The sequence below is a fragment of the Cygnus atratus genome, chromosome 16 (genome assembly GCF_013377495.2).
Source record: "Cygnus atratus isolate AKBS03 ecotype Queensland, Australia chromosome 16, CAtr_DNAZoo_HiC_assembly, whole genome shotgun sequence".
NCBI classification, from domain to species: domain Eukaryota; kingdom Metazoa; phylum Chordata; class Aves; order Anseriformes; family Anatidae; genus Cygnus; species Cygnus atratus.
Window position 1 is genome coordinate 6,911,710 of NC_066377.1, and position 25,086 is coordinate 6,936,795.

At 40.8% G+C, this 25,086-nt stretch overlaps 2 protein-coding genes across 3 annotated transcripts in view; one reads left to right on the forward strand and one right to left on the reverse strand.

Annotated features, from left to right (window-relative positions):
- The first annotated feature begins 1,505 nt into the window (after positions 1–1,505).
- Positions 1,506–25,086, forward strand: part of BCAS1 (brain enriched myelin associated protein 1) — a 212,120-nt gene continuing 188,539 nt past the window's right edge. The window contains exon 1 of the mRNA XM_050714069.1: positions 1,506–1,509. The gene's annotated coding sequence lies outside the window, so the exon portion shown is untranslated. The remainder of the gene's footprint in view (positions 1,510–25,086) is intronic.
- DOK5 (docking protein 5) overlaps positions 10,337–25,086 on the reverse strand; it is a 42,660-nt gene continuing 27,910 nt past the window's right edge. The window contains exons 3-9 of one of the 2 annotated variants that reach the window (XM_050714070.1): positions 20,723–20,837; positions 20,503–20,643; positions 19,570–19,759; positions 18,119–18,254; positions 12,658–12,720; positions 12,308–12,428; positions 10,337–10,846 (exon numbers count right to left, since the gene is read on the reverse strand). In XM_050714070.1, the coding sequence (XP_050570027.1) occupies positions 10,779–10,846; positions 12,308–12,428; positions 12,658–12,720; positions 18,119–18,254; positions 19,570–19,759; positions 20,503–20,643; positions 20,723–20,837 (834 nt within the window). In that variant the 3' untranslated portion in view covers positions 10,337–10,778. The remainder of the gene's footprint in view (positions 10,847–12,307; positions 12,429–12,657; positions 12,721–18,118; positions 18,255–19,569; positions 19,760–20,502; positions 20,644–20,722; positions 20,838–25,086) is intronic. The other variant, XM_050714071.1, reaches the window with a different exon arrangement.

The window sequence follows — 25,086 nt, forward strand, 5'->3', positions numbered from 1 at the left end:
TTCGGTACAAGCTTCAGTCCTTGATTATGTCCAGCTTTCTTAGACGTGTTTTGAATGATTTCCCTCTCCCTTTCCGACCAGTCTATTTTTGTCTTCTTTCTCATTTGCAACAGGTCTGGATGACATATTGCTCCTGGGAACAAAAGTAGCATCCCAGCTCAACGCTAGAAATCAATACAATTAGGAGATGCTATAAATCTAGTTTTCTGTGAAAAGCAGAGAATGTATTTTGCGTTCTAAATCTGTAAAGCTTTCCCACATTTTGTAAAGCAGGTGAAACCACATGTGCAAGTACCTGCTGGGTAGCAGGGTTTGCACTCTGGACTCATGGAGTAGAAAAGGTTCAGACAAATGAACATATGTCAACAGCAGAAGCAGTGCTCACAGTCTTTCATCAGCAATGATTCTTCTGAATAAATAAATAAGTACTATTAATAAAAAGGCAGAGTTACTTTTCAGAATCACCTAACCTTGACCAAACAAATTAAATAGCACAGCGATATAATCAAATAATATATTAAAAACTCTTACCAGCCTATTAGTAGATTCAAACATTAAAAATAGCACTGTGAACCTTCCTCCCCTAAGATTTTCTTTCTTTATTTCTACTGGACTTGGATTTCTTGACTCACTTTATGCGTTTCAGACCTGATGTTCACTTTGACATTAGCAATGACAGCCGGTAATAATGCCATTGTCATTGGATGCTGACTTCCTATAATCCCAAGAGTGCTAATAAATGCTTGCCTGAGCCAAGCCCGGCGATATCAATGGGGAGGATTCCTGCCGCCTTCAGTAGCTCAGTTGTTCACTTTCCCAGTTTAAGGTTGAATCAAGAGGTGACTATTGCAAATAACACAAACATCACCTGGGCTTGCTCAAATGTCAGGTTTTATTTTGGGCTGTGCAGCACCAGGAGGGAGCCTGGAGGAACTCTGACACTGAAGACAACCTTTTCTTATGTAATCTGCTATACTCTCTGATTTAAATACTGGCTTCTCAGTAAAACAACATGCTGCCACAGGAGGATCCCCAGGGGAAAGAAGACACGCAAAAGAGCCAAACAATTTTCTACAAATGCATCTACTTAATGGGTCCTTAATTCCAGTTATCTAACATGTAACAATTGTTTTCCAGCCAAATTCTCCCCATCTGACAAGAGAAAATCTTGTCAACAATAAAACAGCATGAGCCTGTCTGGTTAGAAGATAATGAACAATCCTAAAAATAAAGTGAAACTTAAAAAAAAAAAAATCCATAACTTGAGTAAAACTCAAATCCCAAAATGCTTTTGATAGCAAATCAGAGGCAAAGATTTTCCATGTCAGAATATGTCCTTGAATTTTAACACCTGCCTTCTCTTTGTTTCACTTTGGATTCAGACAGGGATTCACACCACAACCTTCATAAGCCAAAATAGCTGAGCATCAACACCAAAGGAAGTTGTCTGCCTTTATTTGCTCCCGCTTCTGTTTTGGGGTTCTCTGTGCCAGCAGCCCCGGAAGGAAGGTGACCTGGGATCTACATTCAAGTTAAACAGACCTAACAAACACCCTACCCAGATGAAACAGTCCCCAAACCGAAGTGCAGCTTTAAGCAGAGCAGATTTCTGTTGGGGAAGACCAAATACCAATGGCCAGAGACAGAACGTGAGACAGAAATAGAGATTTACATCAAGGCACATACCCTTTTTTTCTTTTCCAGCACCCAAGTGAATGTGTTTTGGGATTGAAGTATTCTTAATATCTGGCAGCACATCAGCATCTTAGGAGCCTGGTTGAAATGGAAACCTGAGTTGTAGGTACCTAGGATGTCCTATAGGAAAAAATTCCCTCCAGGTCAGCTGGTACCAGATCAGGCACTGGTGGGAAAGTGGTGGCTTTCAACACCAAAATCCACAGTTCTTCAGTGAATCCTATTTTTTGCCTTAAAAACATTGACTGAAATAGAACATAACATTTGGTTGTGTGTAAACCCATCCATTTTTTGGTGTGTTTGGTTTTGGTTGATTGTTGGTTTTTGTTTTTTTTTTTGGTATAGGCACCACCTTTAAGGATGGTGTATTGTTGGTTGGACAGATATATGGGTAAGCATGAGAAAATAAATTCATATGTTTTGGTGAACTATACAGCTTCAGCCTGTGCACCTGGTTCTGCTACAAATGAAGGCACTCTTCAACAGAGAGAACTGAGGAAGTAAAGAAATAAAACACAAGCAATCAGAGAGCTTCAAATCTTCCCAAATAATTAAACCCTAATTAAGCATTCTGTTCTCACTTTGATCCATAGATCATGCAATTGAAGCAATTTTCCACAAGGATTTGACAGTCACGTATGGCAAAGGAAAAGCAACTTTTGATTGACTGTTTCACTCTGTAAGCAAGTAAATTGAATAATACATGGGATAAACAAATACTATAAATAACAGCCCCCTCAGAACAAATCCAAATGGAATTTTTATTCTATATATCGCCGCTTTAGGGCGATATATAGGCAAGGCAAGGGCCCTTGCCTTTATCGATCCTTATTGGCCCACTGCAAGAGGTCAGCAAGGGCCTGTTACAGAAATACTTTTTTCTTACAAATATTTGTTACCTTTGCAGAATAGAGACAAGGCTAGACCATGCTGGAGAATTGCCATGGCTTTTGGAAAGGAGGATGACTCAACCCCTCTTAAAATGATACATTCTGCATTTCTTTGGTTTGATGCTGAAAAGGCCTTCTGTAACACTTGTGAGTGTCTCAGGGAAGGAAGAAGAGAAAATAGCAACAACATGCAGTTAGCTCAGGTCAAAGCATGTCACCCGACAGTATTTTTAGTAAAGCACACCTCTGCCTGGGTGGTGCACCAAATCAGACTTATCTTCCAGCTAAAAAAATGCTGCTCCACCTGTGGCTTTATGTGGGCATCACTCCACCACAGCTACCCTTGCTGCCTGTGTCCTGGGATGTGCCAGCGTCCCAGCATACTGAGCTTCTCTGAGACCATGCCAGTGCACTTAGAAGGCACATGAAACTCTGTCCTACTCTTCATTTCAGGACAGATACAGGAAGAAAAATACAGATTACTTGGTGGCACTGAGGGGACCCCAGAGCTCTCCAGCACCTCTAGCCATGACAGACCCCTCCGGTTCCCTGTCTTTCACAGCTGGCAGAGCAGCTGTAAATCTCACTTTGCTGCTTTTTCCCTTCCTGCACTGCAGAACTATATTTGTGTGTTGCATTTATGCTAAATGTAGGTATACTTTAATTTTACTAAATGTGCCAAAAATAGAGACCATACATCATTAATACTGTGTGGCTTTCAGATGAATCGTTACATGTTTATGGAGAAATAAATATTTATGCAACTATTTACTTCAGTTTTATGGACGATATATTCCAAAAGGACGCATCGCCTTCAGCACAAAAGGTTTTCTATATCATTTGGTCTGTATATATTTTATCTCATTCTGTAAAATTAAGCACTCTGTTCAGTCAAAAAGAAAAATACAATAAATAAAATTAGCAAGTGAATTTATCTTTGTCATCACTCTTCTGTTTTGTAATATCTTTTTATCTAGTGATCTCAAAATATGGGCAGTATCTTATCAGAAGCTATAATTTCATACAAGTGTAATTGCATGCACTACATATAGATAGCCCGTCCACCTCTGCAGTAGAGCATGCCAAATTTTTTAAGTTCACAACAGAATATAAAAGTATAGGAGGTTAGGGAAAGTCAACCTGGAAAAAATGAGAGAGAAGATTGAGGCAGTTTAAGGGGGAGTTTAATTGTGGCTAGGGTGCAATTCTCTTCCAAAAAAATACCAAAAGTACCTTAATGAGCACAGGTAATTAGTCTCTTTTTTTATGCCTCCCTTAAAGTATAATTTGCCCAATAGGACCAGAGGTCCTCTTCACACCGCTTTATGGGGTCCTTCCTGTATTGTTTCTGAGCACAGCACGGCTGTTCCTACACGGTCATTTTGGGGACTCCTGCCCGCAGACATGCCGTTCCCATTTTTACAATATGGAAGGGAAACCAAGCAGGACGCCCAGCTCGTACTGGAAATAGAGCCTGAGCTGTAAACAAACCTATCCAGACACCCCTATTTTCCTCACCTGCAGTTTTAAAAATCTTCACTTGGGCTGTAACCTGTACCTGAAATGCAAGGGGAAGGTAAATCACCCGCATCCCCTGTTTTCTCTGCTCAGCTGTGAGGAATTTGCTCAGAAATATGCTGTTCCTCTTGCTGTGAGGTGGATTTCAGGCAGCTTTAAAGATGTCCCACTGCAGCTGGGTGGCTGTGACCTAGGTGGGGAGGATGCTGCGGCACCCAGCCATGGATGCTACAGAAGGTGAGGAGGCGCAGAGTAGAGGTTGCACCTTGCGCTGCCTCCAAAGGCAGATCCAGATTCAGAGGAAGCATTTGACCTTGTGTGGGGAGAAAAATAAAATAATAAAATAGTACCAGAAAACAGGAATAATTTAATAAGAAAAGCAAGCAAACAAACAGCCTCAGCCCCCTTTGGCGAGATGCGGCTGGAGCTGAAAGCAGAGGGTTGGGGCTCATTTACAGGCTCTGATTTCTTGAATTGACATAAGTGGCAGGAGAAATCCGAGCAAATTCAGTTGTTCATCAGCTTCATCCACCGTCTGTTTCCCTGGGCAAAACCTGCCAGGGAGGGTTTCAGCCACACATCTGAAACACCTGCCTCGGGTCAGCAGTAAAGCGCAAAATGCAGTGCCCCTCAGCCCTGCTCCCCTGCTGCACGAAGGGCACCAGCAGTGCTTGTGAAAGCATTTTTAGTTATGTTTATTGCTTGTACAAAGAACTCAGAGATCTCCCGCACGTTTCCATAAGGTTTAAGCTATAGAGATTATTTGGAACAACCCAAACTTTTCACCTCGCTTCTACTGCTGCGCAAGCAACGCATGCATGGGCTCGGTGGGGAAGAAACGCTGGAAGGTGGCACCAGAAGGACCAAGAACCGACGAGGACGAGCTACGGGCTCGGGGGAAACAGCAGGAGGAGCCCCTCGGCCTCCCCGGCCTTTGCCGGGGCAAGGCTGGCACCCGGCGGCCGCGGCGGGCATCGCACCCTTTGGTGCTGCGCTGGGGTGCCCGGGATGCTCCGGCCACTTTTTTCCCCACGTCTGGTAAATCCCCCGGTCGTGTGTGGCTTGATTAAGAGCAGGAATTAATCTCACCAGAGATTAAATTCTGTATTTTTTTCATTTTTTTTAATGCAGCTTAATGCAAGATTAACACCTTACACTTTTTATTTCTAGGATTTCCAGGGTATTCAAAAGACAGACAGCAGGGAAAAATTTTCCTGCACAAAACCAACCATCCAAAAATAATGTCTCAGCAGTTAATTCCCTCTTACAGGCTTGTCAAGAAATAGAACAACACATAGGCTAAATACTGAAGAGAAAGCCATGGCAGCAAACTTCTTCCTGGCAAGTTTATTTGCTGGCATTTGTAAATCCACTGAGAAAGTGTAGTGCAATCAATACAGCTGAGGCCTGAGTTCTAATTAGAGCCTTCTGTTTGAAAACAGGCTTTCTTTAAACACTGCATGGCCAGGGGTAGTGATAGAATATTCCCTAAAAATAAGAAAATGGTTCATTAGTGTTCATGGAAACAGAAGATCAATCTGCCCTTGTGAAAGTTAATGAATACACAGAAATATCACATCACGACCCCTGATCTCAGTGCCTGAGGCACCAGTGTTATTATGCACTATCCAGGATTGCTCAGCAACAGGACTCAGATACAACACTTATTGCATTAATTTCATCTGTGTGATTATTTAAATTAATGACATTCTGGCTGCGAGTCACAAACTTCAAGAGATGTTCATCTGCTTAAATATTAATTAATCATGCTTTTCTGCTGTAAGGTGTGATAAGGGTAAGCAGAATTAAATGCTAACAGTTTTAATAACACATATCAGCAACAGCCCAAACATGAGAAACACAACCACTTCACTCAGAGGAGTGCTGAAACAACACACTTAAACGCCTACCCACCCTTCCTCAAGGAATCAAAACATGCATTGTTAAATCTTGGTCAAGAAAAAAAAAGCATAAGAACTTCTACATAAAGAAAAGGAGGAAAAAATGCAATACGATGAAAATACTCACTTTTTTATTATTATTATTTATTTTTTTTTAAAGCTCCAGGCCTCAGCCCTATCCCCAAACACAACCAGCTTATCAAGCACAAAGCTGCCTGAAATGCAGAAGACACAGTTCTGAAAATATGGCCTTGAGTAGTCAGAAAAGCTACTTGCTGTTGCTCCGTGGGATGGCCAGAAACGCTGATCACACAGTTTCTTCCCTTAATGAGGGGGCAGCAGCCAAAAGGGTCCCACCAGCAGCCAGCCTTCCCAGGGCTGTGCAGGGCAGTCTGGAGGTGCCCCTCTGCACGGCCACAGCATATCTGCTTCCATCCAAAAAGTTCATGCGAGTACAGGGGACAGGTGTTTGTTTCAACGGTGGCTTAAAGCAGCCTCTTGGACATCCCCTGGCTGGTCATTTGAAATAGTTTCAAGAAAAAAAAAAAAAAAGAAAAAAAAAAAAAGGCTTCTACTTCACAATTCAGAAACCTTCGTGAACAATACTGAAAAAAAGCTGGTATATCTGCATATCCAAAGCCAGTCATTTCCAGTTGCAGGGTACAGATGATGCTCAAGTACCTGTTCAGAAAGACTTTGGTACTTCACTAGATTCCGATGTAGTTGCTAAAGAGGAAAAAAAAAAATGTATTGCCGATTCAAGAAAACGTGATGACTAACTTAAGGGATCTCTACAATCCTATTAGTACTTTAGAAGAGATCTTACCTTGCACTGGGCCTACCTCCAAAGACAAAAACCAGCCTCAACCTTCTCTTAATATCTAAATAGTTGAGGAGCCCCCCAGCTAGAACTGTTGGGCAAGGATGCCATGGGGATGGGAACCATGGTGAGCTGTAAGGTGGGTGGGCCAGGCTGTTCATCTAGCTCAAAGGCCTCGATTGACACTATGTCCCTCTGTAACATGGAGAGTGTCAGCCATCCCATTTCTCTAGCAGCACAGCGATGTGCAGTACCTCCCGCTGCCCTCTATGCTATTTTTGATAACGGCATTTGCATTCTGGTACCTGTAACGTGTGAGAAAAAGAAATGCAATTTGAAGTCTTGACATGATGTGTTTTTTCATTTCCCCTAATGTACTTGATTCCAAGATTAGCCTTTTAAGATCATTACCCGCCAAGTTCTGCCGCAGCTGCCTGGGCTGTCTCCATCTACCACTGTGCTATTATCTGCTTGCTGGTTCGTACCCGCTCAGAAGACAGAGGAACTTTTCTTAGCATGGATTTGAAAAGTGGGGTAAGCACCTCTACACTTGCTTTTCAGATCCCTTCTTTTACTCCTGAGACATTTCTTCCTTCTCCACTATTATGACTTACAGACCGGTCACTGGTCTTTTGTGGGATGAAAGAGGCTGGAGAAGACGACATTCCTGCCTGGTCTTTGAAATCGCACAGCACTCCTTGGAGTCATATCAATGGGAGAGGTTATAGAGAGCCAAAAAGCTGCTCTCTAGGATGACTTTGCAGAACACTTTTGCATCTTTGAAACATTTATCTAGGAAGATCTGTGCACATTTGAGAAAGAACGAGGTTGAAGGATACAAAAGGGCATGCTGGAATTTGGTGGAGCAATTGAAACTACTTTGCAAAATTAGGCAAAAGTTGGAGAAAAATCATGGGCTTTTCACACACTGATCCTTGAATCTGTGGTAACCCTGAGGTCCACAGCTCTACAAACTGATTTGCAGCACGTTTGCTGATGTACATCTCTGAAGAGTGCAGCTCAGTTACCTGGAAGATTTCCACTCCAGTTCTGCATCCATCTTCACCAGGGCACCAGATACCGCTGGCACCCGCTGCACACACACGACTGCTGTACAGTCTGAACAACTCCAAATACAGTGAAAACCTTTCCTGCACCAGAAAGCCAGTGATGATGGGAATAGCAAACCGGCTTCCTTTCTTCAGCTAATGACCTTGCTAACTAAGCAAGGCAGCGATGATGCAAAATTAATGTCAGTACCACAAATCAAAATGAAGCAATTTCTTGATATCATATCATACATAGAGTGATCCAAAGCAAAGTTACTTTTAGGACTTTTTTTTTCCCCCCATCCTTCACCAACAGCTTCATGAGAAAGAATAATATCAGAGTTAGTTGATTTAATGACCCTTCGTTTAAAGGGCAAGGTTTGAGTATTTTTTTTGTTGTTGTTTTCTTCATAATTTGACTGTTCACCAGGAGAAGTCTTACTGTATCAATCACAGCATGAGTGAGAGGTGAATAAAAGCATTTACCGAACTGTCATATCCACGATAAAACAAAAGATGGTGTTGCTGTCAGCTCTAAAGGGAATACATTAGCAGGAGCAAACCTGAAAAATAAAGACCTATTAGTCATAACATGCCTTCCAGTCACTTATTTATGTTAGCAGCTCAGCTTTGAAATAAAGTCAACATAATCCTTATTCACAAATTAAGCTTATCTTTGCACTAAGGTGTAAAGCAATAATGACTTTTTTTTTTTCTCTCTCTAGAAATACATTTACCTTCACTACACTTATTGGTTTGCTTTTCTGAAAGGCTCCCTCACCTTCAGTTCTTTAATGACAAACCTTTAAGATGTAATAAACTCATCCATAATGAGTTTATTAAACTGATTCACTGATATTAAGCCCATGCCAGTTATAAATAAATAAATAAATAAACACTTACTAGAGTGACTGTTTTCATCAGGACACTGTAATAAACAGAAAAGCTGAATTGACTTGGAAACGCTTGTTCCTTCATTATTCCCATAAAGAAAGCTAAAGATACTGCATAGCACACAGTGAACCCAAGAGCTGAACTATCCCCAAGTGTCAGCACTGTACCAGGGCTATTTGTAGCAGCTGAGCAGGTTAGCTCAGGACCAACCACCACACATGGCTCCAGCTGAGACCGTGCAAGGCTTAAGCAGAGCTGAAGAATTATTTCAGCTGTCTTGAAGGCTAAATGCTTTTACATTCCCTTATGACATCTACATATTCTGCAGCAACATAGTCTTGTTGCCTCATGTTCCATTTGCAGTCTGCTGTAACACATCACTTTCTAAAGGGCTGCTGCCTTTGTTTTCTTCCCATTATGTATTTGGGTAGTCAGTTTGCCTTGCTTAGGCACCTGTCCCTATTGAATTTCTCCAGTTTGTCCAGATCATTTTGAATTCAGTCTGGATGTCCTTTTTCTCCAACACTAAAAGCATTTCTCTGAAACTAAGTCTACTTCATGTGTGTCATGATCAATACCCCATACTCCCAGTCTACTTCATATTCAGAATTATGAATATCTTCAGCCAAGCTTAAGGTATTTGCTGTTTTTACTCAAACAGTAAGACTACTATCTCTCTCATGGGAAAAAATTAGCTTGTCCTGAACCATTTCACTCTCTACACATCTGCAACCATTGTGTTCTTTTCTTCCAGGATATCTGCTGAAAGAATAACTGCAGACATTGTACATACCTAAATAAACGCAACCATCATTAGAATTTTATCTCATTTTTTCATTTTAAAATATGCAGAGACCAAATTCCCCAGACAGGCAACCAAAATAAGAGCTAGCCCTTAAGCTTGTAAACTGAGCAGCAATAACATGGTTAGAGATGATCAACTCGACTTCTAACCTGACAAGGCATTCTTAACTCAAAAGCCTTTTAACAAAATGATTTAACTATGCTCAGCTGAACACAGTATTTCACTTGTATTCAGGGTAATCAGAGCTTTCTATCTACAGCTGTTAGATGTTTCTGACCATCTTGCACAGCATCCAGAAGTCAACTAAGCTATTTTTGAACATATTTTTCCTGTTAAACGAAGATACTGGTGCCAATCTATGAAAGTAGTACCTAACATGGAAGCTGTCACAAAACAGAAAAATCTGTTTTCTGCCACAAAGCAATTTGTGGCATTGTGAGATTCTTGTTGAATCACTGCTCTATTTCACCAGCCCCCCGACAAGTGATGGTGTTGCCTCAGATAGGAGAGGAACCCAAAGCAACCCACTGCCCCACTTCATCCTCCCTCCTAGTGCCCCAGTGACTGCACAGTAGCCCTGTTCATGACGCTGACAATGACAAGAAGTGCTGTACCACAGATTAAGTGGGAATTATTTTTATTTTAAACATTTACAGAGATGGAAATAAATACTGGAAATATAGTGTGTGCTTTCAAAAGAAATCAATCAAGTCTCCATCAGGCTTCAAACAGGAAAAAAAATTGTATCCAATAGCTGCTTAAAACTGGCCACTATTTCAAAGGTCAGGGGTTATGCTGAACTGTAATGTTAATAACTGAAGATAAGCATTACAACAGACAAAGTTGACAGCTGACATCAGGGAACCAACAGCCGTAACAGACAAAATGAAACCACACCACAACAGGAGAGTCTCATATTTACAACATACTTATACAAAAAACATTTGGAAATATTTAGGGAGTGACTTCTCTGTCCAGCTGTAAGATACAAAAGAAACACTGGAGGGCCTGATGGTTGTGTTCTCCTCCTCACTATCTACAGAATCATTTTAACTTTTGACAAAGTTTGAAAAAAAAATAAATTTGTACTGCAAGAATTTTTCATCCAACTTGGAACTTTTCAGCATTTCTATCCTTGCTTGTCATCGGTGTCATCCATTGGGGCAGTTTGTCAGAAGACAGAGTTTGTAAAGTTTTTACAGTCCTTTATCGATGGTCTGATCTGTACGTTGGAAAAGTGTCCGTCCGATGAAGCTTTGCTGGGCTAGAAACATCTTGTCCAAGTCAGATGCAAAAAACAGAACAATGCTCAGTAAGGCACAGGTATCATACTCACCATTTTATACAGGACTATGTGAAGTACAAATTACAGCTTTTTAATTATACCTATCCCTGCTTTCCCCGCTTCAGAATCTAAAGATGTACAAAACAATTTTATTTCTTTTTTACAAGATCTGACTGCATGTTGAATGAAAAGCATACTTTATTTAGCATCAGTTTGTTGTTGTTGTTGTTTTTTTCTGTACATCAGAAAAGGGAAAAAAAAGCCAATTCAAAAATTATCAGTTCCAACTGAGGTAGAATAAAGTTTCTGCTTACAAAATTTCATGTGTCTCTACCATTCAGGGAGTGAAATATTTCAAAAATTATGTAACTCAGTATAACAATTATTTTATATTCAATATTTTTTTCTCTGATAATTGAAGCATTTCAAAATTTTGGCAACCTAATCTAATTAGAGATGTTAAGGGTCCCACTGAAATAGTCACCGTGACTGCTGAATAAGACAATTACTTCAGTGTCTTTCCTAATTACAATAAGGTCTGCATGGTTTCCCGCCCACCCACCTCCCAGGGCCAGGATTTTTCAAAGACTTTTACCACATTCTCATAACTAGAATCCCCATGACATCCCCTTTTTCAGTTTAACAAGCAAGCTATTTTTCTAAATACAAAACAAGTGGTTTGTAACTATACAATCTATTTATCTTGTGTCAACACCATGCTGAATTATTGTATTAATAAAGGACTCTATAGTAAGGCACAGTAAGACCAATCTCCTGATTGTGTCAGAGTGCTCTAAGCAGTTTTCTTCTTGTGTGTCACAGGCTGCCACCAGCAGGTCATCTTCCCATGCCCTAATTTATTGAACAAATTTGAACAGGCATATAAGTGCTGCTTTTATTATTCGTTCCTCCAGCTGAAACGTGTAAGGTGTTTGGCTGAGGCTTTTTATGTGCTGCCTGCCCCCTCTAGTGTTCAAAACAGGAAAAGGAAAAAAATATGGTTGGCTTTTACTTTTCAGATTTGCAGAAAAATCAGAGGATAAGAATGGAATATGGCCACATATGTCAGGGGTGACAGAGCCTGCCATTTTTAATCACAATTTCTTATATTTTGTGTTCTGGAGGTTCTTCTGACCTTTATAGTCTCCAGCTTTATTTAAAAGAGTAAATATCTAAGATTCATTATTCCTTTAGAAACTCCTAACGTCTGAGGGGCTAAAAAAAAGAAGCAAAAAAAAAACCTCCAAAAGATTTCCACAGCATGGTGCCTGTCCCAACTCTATTAAGTGTTCGGTCTGTTTCCTGCTGGCTTTTCTGCATAACTGCCTGTGTGCCCCTCGCTGGCCACCCCGCAATGGTAATGTCTCCCTAGTTATCTGAAAAAAGCTCATAAAACAACAGTGCTGTTGTCCGACTTGTGCCTTGACCCCCTCCAATCCCAACCCCTTACCTTGCAGGCCATAGAGCTGGCCAGTGCTGTGCTGTCGCGTGATGTGCTGCCAGTAGGCACTGCGGGGCAAGGGCACCATGGTGCTGAGGGACACGGCTCGCTCGCTCATCTTCATCTGAAGCTGCAAAGCAGTAAACTGATGTGAAGGTGACAGTTGTGCTTAACACACATCCTCAGAGAAAAGGCACAGCCACAGTCTGCAAAGATTTCTAATGATATTGTCAACACAGCCTCTCCCTCTGTCCATCGGCCCGCCCTACGTGAGCAGCAGTGACTAACCCGGGTTAGTCCCCACGGGCACACAGCACTCGGGTTAGGAGGCCACGCTACTGTCGCACACCAAAGCTCACCTTTATGCTCCCCTGGTCCTGTGCTAGCACTGCTTCCCCTGAGGGGAGTTTTAACTCAAGCAGCTGAAACAGAAACTGGGAGTCAGTGGAAGATAGGAAAGTATTCCTCCCTTCAGCAACAAAGCCATCAGAGAGTCTCCCAACTACTTCCCAACTTCCAAAGCTAAGTACAACCTCAGCATACCAAGAACCTGACATGTTTCATGTGAATTCATTAACACACATATGCAAGCTGACAAATATTTGGATTTTATCGTAAGCTTCACAGTACAGCTAAAATTCTCTTTCCAAAGCTCTAGCAAACATTAGTTCAAATATACCAAATCTATACTTGTTTTTGTCTAATTTATAAAGATGCTGTTTACAAAAACAGCAAGCTTTTACATTTTAGTTTCACAAGACCGGAGGTGAAAGAACCTCTTACAAGAATTTCAGCATATTTTGGAGCAAACACAAACAAGTGAAGCAAGCACAGAGAGGAGGCAGATGAGAGATATCATTGAAGAGAGCCATTCTGAAGTTCTTCAGAGGTGCCAGCAACCCTCAACCTCCTCTCTGTATTGTGGATGCTGTACCTGTGATATCAAGGTAAAACACATGAAAACAAAAGCAAACCCAGACCAACCTTTGCTCTTAAAACACCCACCCCCAAGTCAGTAGTGTGCGAGTCCCTGCACAATGCAAGTTTCCACCTACACCACGCAGTGTATTTATCACAGCTCCTTCACTGAAGGCCCAGCACCGTCTGCGGTGTCACCACGCACAACAGCACCACGGAAACAAACAACAACAACCTCCTACTGGAGCAGAACCAGCAGAGCACTGTGAGGATGGCATTTCCTAATTGGAGATGCTTCTTGGGTGGTTCCACCTACTGGTGAGTTGAGCAGCAAGCTAAGGTGGTTGGAGCAACAGGTCTGCTCTCAGTAGGAGAGCAAAAAACCAAAAGGATATCTTCAGAGAAAAAGGAGACGCAGCTAGAGAAAGAAGATGAAAGACACAGAAAAGGTCCAGAAGAGGTGCCCCTCCTGAACTCAATCAGCATGGGAAAAAAATTTAAAAACTGCAGCTGGAAAAAAGAATTAGTATGCTATGTCCTGAATACACAGTACTTCATCAAAACACCTCGGACTGAGAGCTAAAGCAGCTTAAATGATGATTGATTTCATTCTCACAATTAACCTACTGTATCTCTGTGGCAACCAAAGAAGTAGGAATAGCTTGATAATGACCTGGCTTTATTCCTTGGAAGCACCCAGCACCGTAAGCTGGTCAAAACCTGCCAGAATTGGTATGCTAGAACACGCACGAGCATTGGCTGCAAGCAGAGGACCAAGTGAGACATGTAACACCACGTATCATTAATATAATAAATAATTTGTTAACTGGAGGGCACCTAATCCATAGCCTCTCACACTCTTCCTCCCAGGAGATGGTGCTGAAAGGATATCAGGATCTCCAAAGCAGTTCAGACACAGCTCCATCCACACATGTCAAGGATCAAATTATGCTAAGTCACGCTTAAACCAAAGGAGAAGCAAAGAGGCAAGAAGCGGTGAGGGCCAACACAAAGCCACCTCACAGCTCTGCTGGCTACGAGCGATCCATGGAGAAAGGGGATGGAGAAGCTGCACACCCAAGCAGCAGCAACCAGAGCTGAAAACAGCCGTGGAACTGGTGCCACCTCTTGTCACTTCTTGGCACCTGAGTGAGAGAGGTGCTGAGCTACACTAAGGCAGCTCGCTGGGGCTGGGTCAGGTGCGTGGTGCAGTTGGTTCCCATAAGTCCCACACAAGTCCCAGGGAGGGAAGAGTAAGTATCTTTTTTTTGGGGTCCTGCTTTAGCAAGCAGCAAAACTAGCATGAGACACACACTTTTCTTTAAAAGAAAAAAAAAAAAGAGGAATAAAAGGAAAAAAAAAGAAAAGATTTTTTTCTCTCAAGGTGGAATACACAATTCTCAAAGATTTTGCAGAGCATGTCATTTTTAAACAATTTGCACTATGTAAACCTTCATCTTGGGACACCCACCTGGGGAGGGTTGCTATGTTTTTGAGGGGATTTTCTTCCTAGTGAAGTAAATTTATTAGAACTATTAATACTCAACATTAACAAAAATAAACAGTTTCAGAAATTAAAGGGCACTAACACATTGCTGTTGTTTTGAGTAGCTTTCTTTTACTATCTTACACTATTACTCAGTATTCTCTCACTCCAGAAGTTAATGACCACCTTTTCCACTCCTAATTATCAGTCTCTCTGGAAATGGTCAGGGAGGACAGCAGACCCTAGCCAAGACTGACACACTCGTACATCAGATGGATCTAGCACAAAGTGCACTCCTTGGTTATGGAGAGGGGAAGAAGAGTCAGCCAAAGCTGCCGGTAAACTGGCTGATAATACCTTTCTCTGAAGCACTGAGCTTTAGCTGCCAAAACGGAGAAGTTCACTATTATTACTTCTTAGCGAGATGTCAGGCTGTAACGTCTTTTTCTAAAGCAACCTAAACTGCGACGAGGCAGAGACGACAGCAGTCAAGTAACAGCACTACTCCTGTCAGTTTTCATGGCAACCAAATATTCATGACAATATGTCTACAATTTGAATAGATATTTTCATTTCATTGTCTGGCAGTGCAAAAGCAAAGGGAAAGGAACAGTTGGGCGAGGTGAGTTACCACTGACCAGAACGGCTTCATGCATCGCTAAGCAGAGCCAGCTCTTTTTTGCCTTTAAAAGAGAAAAGGGAGATCTCTGAATTCACTGAAAAGGAAAATAAATAAAACCCACTTGTGAACGTCTGTCAGACTCCAGTGAGCATATGCTCCGACCTCACCAGAAAGCCACAGCACATGAATAGAAAGTGTCAGGCTGAGGCTCTCAGCTGAGGAACCCCTATCACATCAATTTTCCACGTGCGTTTCAGCAGTCAGAGTCGGTTATAGTCACAAACTGAACTATAGAGCAAGTGACTGCTAGGGAGGTGACAGACATAGCCCATGCTCTCAACAGTACTTGGCAGCTTTATTTGCTCTATCAGCATGGGACATTCAACTCCCATTTCTTGCACAGGCTCCAGGAGCCCTCAGGTAGCTTAATACCATCTTCATCTCCACCTCAGATGATCACATCAGTGGTAGCAGACGCCAGGATTTCAGGAGAAAACAGAAGATGCTCAGTGAAGACTTAATTTCTCACCACCACAGTCTCCTACCTTTTACTTTTATTCACCCTTTCAGTAAATAGCAGCTCAAGCTTCACTAATACAAAATTTCACACAGGGTTAATAATTCTTAGAGATAAAAACAACGTAAGACAGCTCAGATAGCCGAGCATGAAGTGCAAGTATCTAAAATAAACTCCTTGTTGATGTCTTCAAACAGAAATTAAAATACAGGGGAAATAAATCAATTTGAATGACGAAGATGATCTTTACAAAGTATTTTGTAATTTGCAAAAGTAGCTACCTGATTTGTACACTGATGTAATGATCCTCTATCTAAAGCCCTAAATCTGAGTATCCTTAAAACCCAGAGAAGGGACTAAGTCTTTCTGAGTATTTTGGAACCAGACACTTCTATGACAGAGTTGGGAAACTCATATTCAGGGGCATATGGACTTGTCTGAAACAATTATATTCAGCTACTAAATTACAAGACTTCCAGTTCGACAGGAATATGTTCTTCCCCATTTAGTGCTCTAGGGTCTATAAAACTAGATTTTAGAGTGGTGGTGGCTGGACAATATTCATGAAAAAGCTTTTCGAGGTTGTACAGCTGCTCTCTATTGAAACTGTGCATCTGTTGACTTTATTGGCACTTGTAAGTCGGAAATTTTACAGCACAGCATCAGAGGCCACATATTAAAGATGCTATTACATGCTATTACAGGAATGTAAAACCACCATATATGAAATTGCCCAAAAACCCCTTTCATTTCAGGAGGCTACAATTAAGGAATTTATCTCTTCTTTGAAACTGAAATTGTACTCTCAGCAGGTTGTTCTGCTGCTGGTGTGCTACAAATGTTTGTTAGTTAGGCTGGCCTAGGCTAGGTTAATTTTAATCTGCTTAAATTAATTACTGATGAGTACTCATCATCTACTCATCTGTCCCACATTAGATAATTTTAGATATTCTTGAATAAAATTTGCCCTCTCTAACTGGAAGTAGAAAATTCTTTGTTTTAAACAAAAGTCAAAGATAGCAAAAATGGTGTTAGATGATACTTTACTGGGAAAGAGAAAAATACCAGCAATGCTGGCTGTAGATCACCTGCTAGCTTTAACATTTTTAACTGAAAGAAAGCAATGTGTCAAGCTTCTTCCTAGCAAGCCTGGAAGGGTTGAAAAACTTAAGACTTCCACAAGTAGTAATGACATTTTCTGTTTTATCTCCACTGAGTCATCTGGTTAATACTGAGATAACTCATCATTACAACTTACCCCTGAAACCAAGATATTAATAGAATTACTAAAAGGATTAGACATGGATGTGCATGTGTTTTTGTTCATAAAAATGGAAAGACATAATTCTTATTGCAGATTACACAAATCAATTACTACTGCATGGAATAGAGATGATGTTTATGGCGAGGCTGTTCCACAGTTTTCCATTCTGGGAATTTTATATATTCCAGAAAGTCTGTTATCTTCAGGATACTAGTTTTGCTGTCAGAGTCAACCTGTGAGCCCTGGCAAGCAGAGATCAATTTTGATATGTCGTTTACAGAAAATCCTTTTCATTCTACAGGTTTCATAAGAAAACAAATAAATGAAATGGTAATATCTGGAAACATGTTAGGTGCAAGTGCCATAAAACTGCCATTCTTCAATGGAATGTTTTTGGAGATCCCACACTATCTCAGTTCTCAGTCTGTATGTTAGTTTGCATCTTACACTCCTACATCTCCTAGCAGTAATGAGTGTCATAAAATGAGTTTTAGACACAAAAAGCACTTGCGGAAAACAGACATCCACTGAGGGATCAGACAAACACTTCTAGTCCTCCCCCACAGTTTAATCTGAACCATATGACTCTTTCCAAATCATCCTTCAAATGTAGACATCAATTAACAAATGAAAAACTGAGCATGAGCCATAACATTTTGCAAATAGATTGATGAGAAATGTTTCCAAACAACAAACTTATGATGGTGATTGATTAAAAGAATATAACGAGAATGCCGACTATGCTGACAGGAGCTTATCATCTCTGAACTAAGTCACACTTATTTAAAGTTTTCCAAACACAAAAATCATGGACTATAAGTTCCCCTATTGTTCAGATTCTTGAAAAGCAATCCCAGTTATATATACTGGCCTAAACATAATAACAAAGCAGAATTTAGTAAGAAAAATAATCAGACTGCTTACTATCTGTGAATCAAAAGACAAAGTCACAGTGAAGAAACACCACTCACTGGTGCCCAGTGCAGAATAACAAGCATGGTGAGTAGCCGTACCATTGAATTTTTCACACTCTGTAACAGGCGCTCATGTTGTTCTGCTATGGCGAGAGCAGCCGAGTGAACCTTCTGATAGATTGCTTCTCCATCTCGTGTCTGAAAGATGAATAGTCCTTCTCCTGTGTCGCACATTCTGCCAAAGCAAGAACAGACGGGATCCACATGTGAGATTTTCGCTTGCTCATGGTGATCTGTAACACTTAACTTTACCTTGCTGCTCTAGAAGCAATATTGCACAAGCAATAGGAAAGCAAAAGGTTGTTGAAATATGGAACAAAGTTATCTATATGGGCTTTAACAGCCCTGGTCCAACCTCACTATTTTAATCCATACTGGTATTACTCTTCTCAAACACAGACTCAGGTGAGTATCATTAAATTCTCAAAAGTGCTCAACTAACTCTAGAGAGTTCATGCACAACACCCAGGTTCATAAATTTTAGACTAAAAGGTGGGATTAATTTGCCTTCTTTCCCTTTCAGACTTTTAATGTTGCCTGTAATGAGTTTTGCAGTTTTGTCTTCCACTTGAAACCCTAGATACATTATCCTTAGCATCCCAATTGCATTGTCTTGCAATGACTAATGCATGATCAGTGAATTAAAAACATCATATCCTTTTTCCTGAAAGAACAAAGTTCTGCAGCAATACAGAGTATAGGCATTTAAATGCCTTTTCTCTCTCCAGATAAGTTAATTGTATGATGAGATTCTCTTTTGCTATTGCAATTCTTTAATTTACTTACTTAAAATAATGCAACCATAACCCTTTGAAAGAATTTGGTAGTTTAGTTCAATGAACCAATGCTCCGACTTCAGCCACCCAAAGACTTCAGCTCATTAAACCTAAGCTACAGGAAGCGACAGAGAACAACATCTCTAAAACAAGGAACTGCATTCAAATTTCTTATAAACCCATTTGTCAAATAGATAAAAAACAGGAATCCCTTCTCCATTACTTTATTTTGCTTCTGGGAAACAACTTGGAAACACTACTCTACACTTCAAATGATTCTCTTTGCACAGAACTGCTTAAAACCCGTAACTCCATGCCCAAAGGCCCATGTTGTACAAATTCTGGAATGATGTTCACCTTTTCTTCACAAACCTCTCTATCCAATCCACTGTCTCATATACAACTTGATTTAAGAAGAATCCTATACATAATATACAGTGCTGTCAGCCTCCACCTGGCATCCCCTGGGATAGCACAGCTCTCCCACCCCATCCTCAGGCACCTGTGTTGAGCCATTTCTTCCATTCAAGATGCAACCTGGATTTAAGAACTATTTTTATTTGTTTTAAATATTAATATTAAATCCTTTATTTTAACATAGGGTACACAAACAGCTTCTGTCTGAAGATAAGCTCTCACATCCTTTGACAGCCTTCGGAAGTGGTCCAGAGCACCAGCAAGGAAAGGAACACACTACAGCAAACACACACTTACCTCCCTGCTTCAAACGTGAACCAAGATGGGTCCCGCCCGTAGCGTCGGAGGGCACTTAATGGCCAAGAGATGAGTTTTAGTCTGGGATTCTGGATGTCCCAAAGACAGATATTCTCAAATGTTATCTGCAAGGTACATTCCCCATGCACATCTAAATTAGGGGATGGCATCAAATACACATTGAATCTCTCTGGGAGAAAAACAAAAGGTTAGTCTAAAATCCCTGCCCATTAACTGTACAAGTCATTAAAGGAATTTCCTACTTTCCACCTCTATTACAAGATTTTATTTCCATTTTGAACAATTAATTCAAAAACGAAGACTCAATTCCTTCCAATAACTCAATAAATTCTATGTTTGGAGCAGTTAGAATGCTACACTTCAAGGGCATCAAACATTTGGGCATGCATTGAGATACAAAAGAGAACTGCACCAACATAATCTTGATATTTGCAAACAATTAATATAACTGTGTGCATGAATACATTGCAAATGCTTTTGTGCATACAATTAGTTAATTTGCATAGGAAAGTGAAGTAGCCATGGGCTCAGCTTCTGCATGCAATTATTATTATTATTTATTATTCGCTTTACAATGTTGATAAACAGCCTCAGTCAGAGACTGAAAGTGTTGTACAGACATGATACAAGGAAACACAAAAAAAATACAGTCTCCATCTCCAAAATCAGCTAACTTGTCTCAGAAATAAAAGTGTTATTCCAAAATAATTCTAAAACCCTGAATCACAGCACTTAATTACCATGCTCATTATCTTTGGCGGTAATAAAACAGAAATAAATAAATAAACGAATAGTTTGGAAAAACAATTTTTGGTACCAATTTATTTTGGATGTTCATATGCACAATCCAAATGACTAAAATAACGCGATTAAAAATTTAAAAGGTCAATATTTTATATTTTATGTACCTACCACTCTGCTCCCTCTCCACTCCTGATGCCAACAAGTCAGGCTCTCCAAGGCTAATGTCATTAATCCGTGTTCCAAGACACTCCATCTGCAGTACCTTGCACCACTCATCTGCCTCAAGTTCTGTATAAATGCCCAGAAAATCTGTGTGTAGGTATAATACATTCATGATTTCACAATTAATGCTCTTATGTTTTCTCATGTGCATTGCCGTTTTACCCACCTGACTCACAAGCAAAGGTTTTGGAGGTGTCATCATTAAAATAAATCCCGACAGCATGCTTCTTTGTGGTTTTTGGCATTCGTGAAATATTCTTCACATTATTGAGCTCTGTGACCTGAAAATAAACACAATTTGGACATTTAATTGGGACTTTAAAATATATATATCCATTATTGACTGGAGAAGCTGAAATAAGGAACTAAACCAAGTTGCATAGGACAGAGAAAGAGACAGAGAGCATGAACATGCCTACGATTGCTCTTAAAGAAACGTATCCTTGATACGAATCACCTTAGGCAATCAACTTGAAGACCCTGGATGGTGAAGCAGCCATGTTCTCCATTCCCTCCCCACCTGCATGTAAGCTTTGGTGCAATCCAATCTAAACAGAATTTAAGCCAAGAGGCAGGTAGAATCAAAGTTCACTCCAGTTTAAGAAACGCTTGTAAGACATGAGAAAGATCAATCGGTTATAACAAAAGCAAAAAGAGCTCAAGACAAAAATCTAACAGATTCACCCATTTGGAGGAGCAAATCCAGTTCCAGAACAGCTTTCATCGTGGAGGACAAAACTGGTGAAAAGCTGTTGTCTAAACTATTTTTGATGGAAAGTTGATGATTTGTTAGAATGGTCCACTAAAATTTTTTTTTAGTAATTAGAAAGCTTTTTAGCTTTAAAGATTCACAAAATAAATTCACAGACTTGTCGACACAGATTTCTGTTAATTGGTTGCCAAAAACTGATTGGAAAAGTATCTTTCACTCCAAGAAAAATGAGCATATATATATATATATAGTATGCAGCTTTAATGAATACCTACTATAGTTCCTTCACATTTCTCTGACATTCAGTTTTCACGCTCACCCCCATAAATAACATTCCTAAATTTGACTGAGGATAAATTCTTCATTATTTAAATTCGTTATAATACGAAGGCTAATACTCCAACATGGAATCAGGAAGCTATATTTAAATATTCATTATTAGAAAATGTTTCGCTGATTCTTTTACATGGTAAGGACTGAACGGAGTAGGAATTTAACAAAAACATTCCAAAGCTGTAACCTGCAACTTAACAACTTCATTACTTTTGTCTCAGTAGTCCTGCGGAATAGTCTTCTATCAAACGGCATCATCTCTAAACAAAGAAATGCAGCAACTGTCTTAGCTGGAAGATTCAGGAACTGCAAAGAGATATCAGTGTTGTAGGGTCCAGCAAAAGAGACTGTTTCTCCAAAGGACCTTGGGTTAACCAGCACACTCATTGCATCTCTCTGACCCTTCATCCTAAAAGTCACTTTCTCCTTGGAGTCCATTTATTGCTTTTTCCTTCCAGCACAGGAGTACAGACAGTCAAAAATCACAGTTTCAAGCAAGACCCTGAAAAGGTAATCTGTGTATGGAAGGAACGGCAGTCATTGAGCAACCAAATAAAAATAAGCAACACACCCAATGTCCCCAAATTCACTCTGTGTGCAGTAGCAAAAGGAATAACAAATGAAAGAAACATTCTGTAGGGAACACACCAACCTTCTCCATAGCTGCCAAATTTAGAACTCAGGTTTTTCTAGCCTCCGGGCTCAAAATTTTGAGAAGTTCAAAATTTTGAGAAGTGTCAAAACTGAAACTTCTTGATTGTATTTAATTTCGCATGAGGATTTTTTACTCTTCCAGGAAATCCTATGATGGAAGCACATCCCCCAGTGCTAACAAGACACTGACAAACTCATTGCTAAATATGACAAATCTGTCATAGCTTATTCCTATCATACTCAGGCACATGACAGGTCAAGCACAAATTGCCAGCTGCCAGGTTCAGCTCTCCCGTCCTTCCCATTTGCCAAGAAAATATGCAAATACAAGAGGAAAAAAAAATGTCTTTTTCATTCAGGACAGTAACTACTCTGACATTTATACTGAGCACATTTACATTTTCTGCAAGCGGACACACTAATGAAATTGGTACCAGTGACACAGTACCTATGAACACAAAAGTTAGCAAAAGCAGAATTTGGCCATACATTTTGGTAACGAATCATTTAATTACCTAGGATTTGTCCTAATTGAAAGCTCATTTCTTAAAAATCAGTTGCCTAACACTCCCGCTGCTGGATATCACAGTAATTGTCTCTAGTGTGATGAATCCTGAGGATGCAGTGGCAGGGCTCAGTGAGATGAAGAAAGGTTTATACCAGAGGGGAAACAGAAAACTGCCTTGCCTTGCTGGCTCAGGAGACAGAAGTCCTTTGGCCAGCTAGGAGGCTCAGAGGGACCAGCTGGTTTCCTACTGCCCATGCTCCCCATCAGCCCCTGGGGCTATGCAGGGCATGTTGCCCCTCAGCCCCAGGCAGCCTGGCAAGGGAGGCAAAGCACACTGGGCTGCGTGGGATGCTGCTGGCTCTTGCACAGTGCTGGGAAAGGAAAAACAAACAAACCAACCAAACAGTATCACTAATGACCCTGTCTTCAGCCTGAGTCATGCACCTCTGGGCCAGATGGGAGCAGTTCAAAACACTGCTGGGAATGCAAGAAGGACAAGATTAGAGCATTTGCTGTCAGTGGACACTAAAGGAGAGTCATTCCTGATCCCATCTTCTTTTACTAGGGCTCCACCCCAATCTCCAGCTCACCCCTACATACCCAAAGACTCTTGGCCTTGTACACCTTTGCTTATGTCTGTGACGTGTCTATGCAGCAGCTCCTGGACTGCAACATCTCTGAATATGGCCACTGGGACTGAGATATTCTCCTGCCAATATCTCATATACCTGCACCTGCCCTCTGGTCTACGGCTTCACATCAGCAGCTGCTGGTCATTCCAATTTGGCCATTCCAATAAGATCCACTCAGCACATGGAGTAGAACAGAAGCCACAGCCATATCTAGCAACCACAAATTTTCTTTTGCTTTAGTTCTCCCAGTCAAGAAAATCTCACCACGTTACACAGAAGCTCCTCCTTCATCCCAGCCCACAACAGCAGACATTTCTCCTCTCCCTGCGTGAGGACAGTCAATTTATGCTATAATCACTTCAAGGGACCACTAAGGAGTTATCCATAACTCAAGGCGAATAGAAGCACGAGGGCAGATGTCTTGACCAGAAGACAGCATAACACCCAACTGGATTCTCCTTTAGAAATGACTAAATATAGAATTATGAATATAATGGCCTCATTGTTTTGGAGCCGAGAATAGCAATATTTTTATCCTTCTTATAAAATTCCCTGACAGACCAGGTAGTTACAAAGAAGTACTTTCCTACAGTAATCTCAAAGGCAGAGTAATATATTCCAATAGAGATTTTCCAAGACGCAGCTCACGCTTGAAATCCCAAAGTTCATCCTTCTGAACACAAAAATTTATTTTCATTTGATTATGCCTTCTCCTACTTGCTCTTCACTCCCTCTAACCACACTGTGTTATGAGGCAGACAATGCAGATTACTGGAGACATTACTTATCCCTTATACATTGCCTTCACGGTATTCACAGAGGTCTATTTTTGCTTTTCTGAGGTATCAACCAGCAGTTTATTCATCTTTCTAAGGGAAAACTGTCTCTGCGTTAACATGAGGCAGAGGATGAAAACAGAGAGCCCACGAGCGTGCCACTGACTGTGGCGTCTGCACGGGCCCAACTCAGACTGAGGGGCTTGTCCCTGGCCTGCAGGGTGGGCATGTGGGGAAGGAAGAAAGGAAGAAGGGCTGCAGAGACAGGACTGAAGCCATACCCTGAAAAACAGCTAAATTATATATGGAATTTTTTTATATTGTTTCAAGGCTCTAACTCAAGGCTCTTCCTCATCACTTTGTCCCTAACTCTAAGTGCTATGTGCTGGGATAGGTGAAGAGGCAAAGGAGACTAACCCAGTGTAAGCCCGCACACTACAGACAGGTGTGGTAAGTCAGTGCCTCCAGGAATCACCTCATGTACTGTGTGAATGCAGAGTGACTGTACTGAAAAGCACTGCTGCCATGTACCACGAACACATTCCTCCTGAGAGCTCTGGCTCACAGCCTAGTCAAATAAAATTGCAGGTGATTGCATCCCTTGAGTGATATCCTGAAGATGTACTGAAACCAATAGCGTTGTGTCATTAATTTCACTTATCATCAAATCATTTGTAACTCATGTTTTAGCCATGAACTGGGAGAAAGGGTATTTATATTTGGAGAACTGCTAGCTACAACAATCAGCAGCCTGGGGATTATTTTGTGCTGCACTGACTGCTTCAGAGCTCTTGCATAATGGCATTTCACACCACATGATCTGAAAGTCTTCACATACATCTGGAAACCTCGTGATGGCACTTGTTTCTGTAGAACTTCACGGGCTGAGACCAAAACATCTCCCTCAAGCGTGAG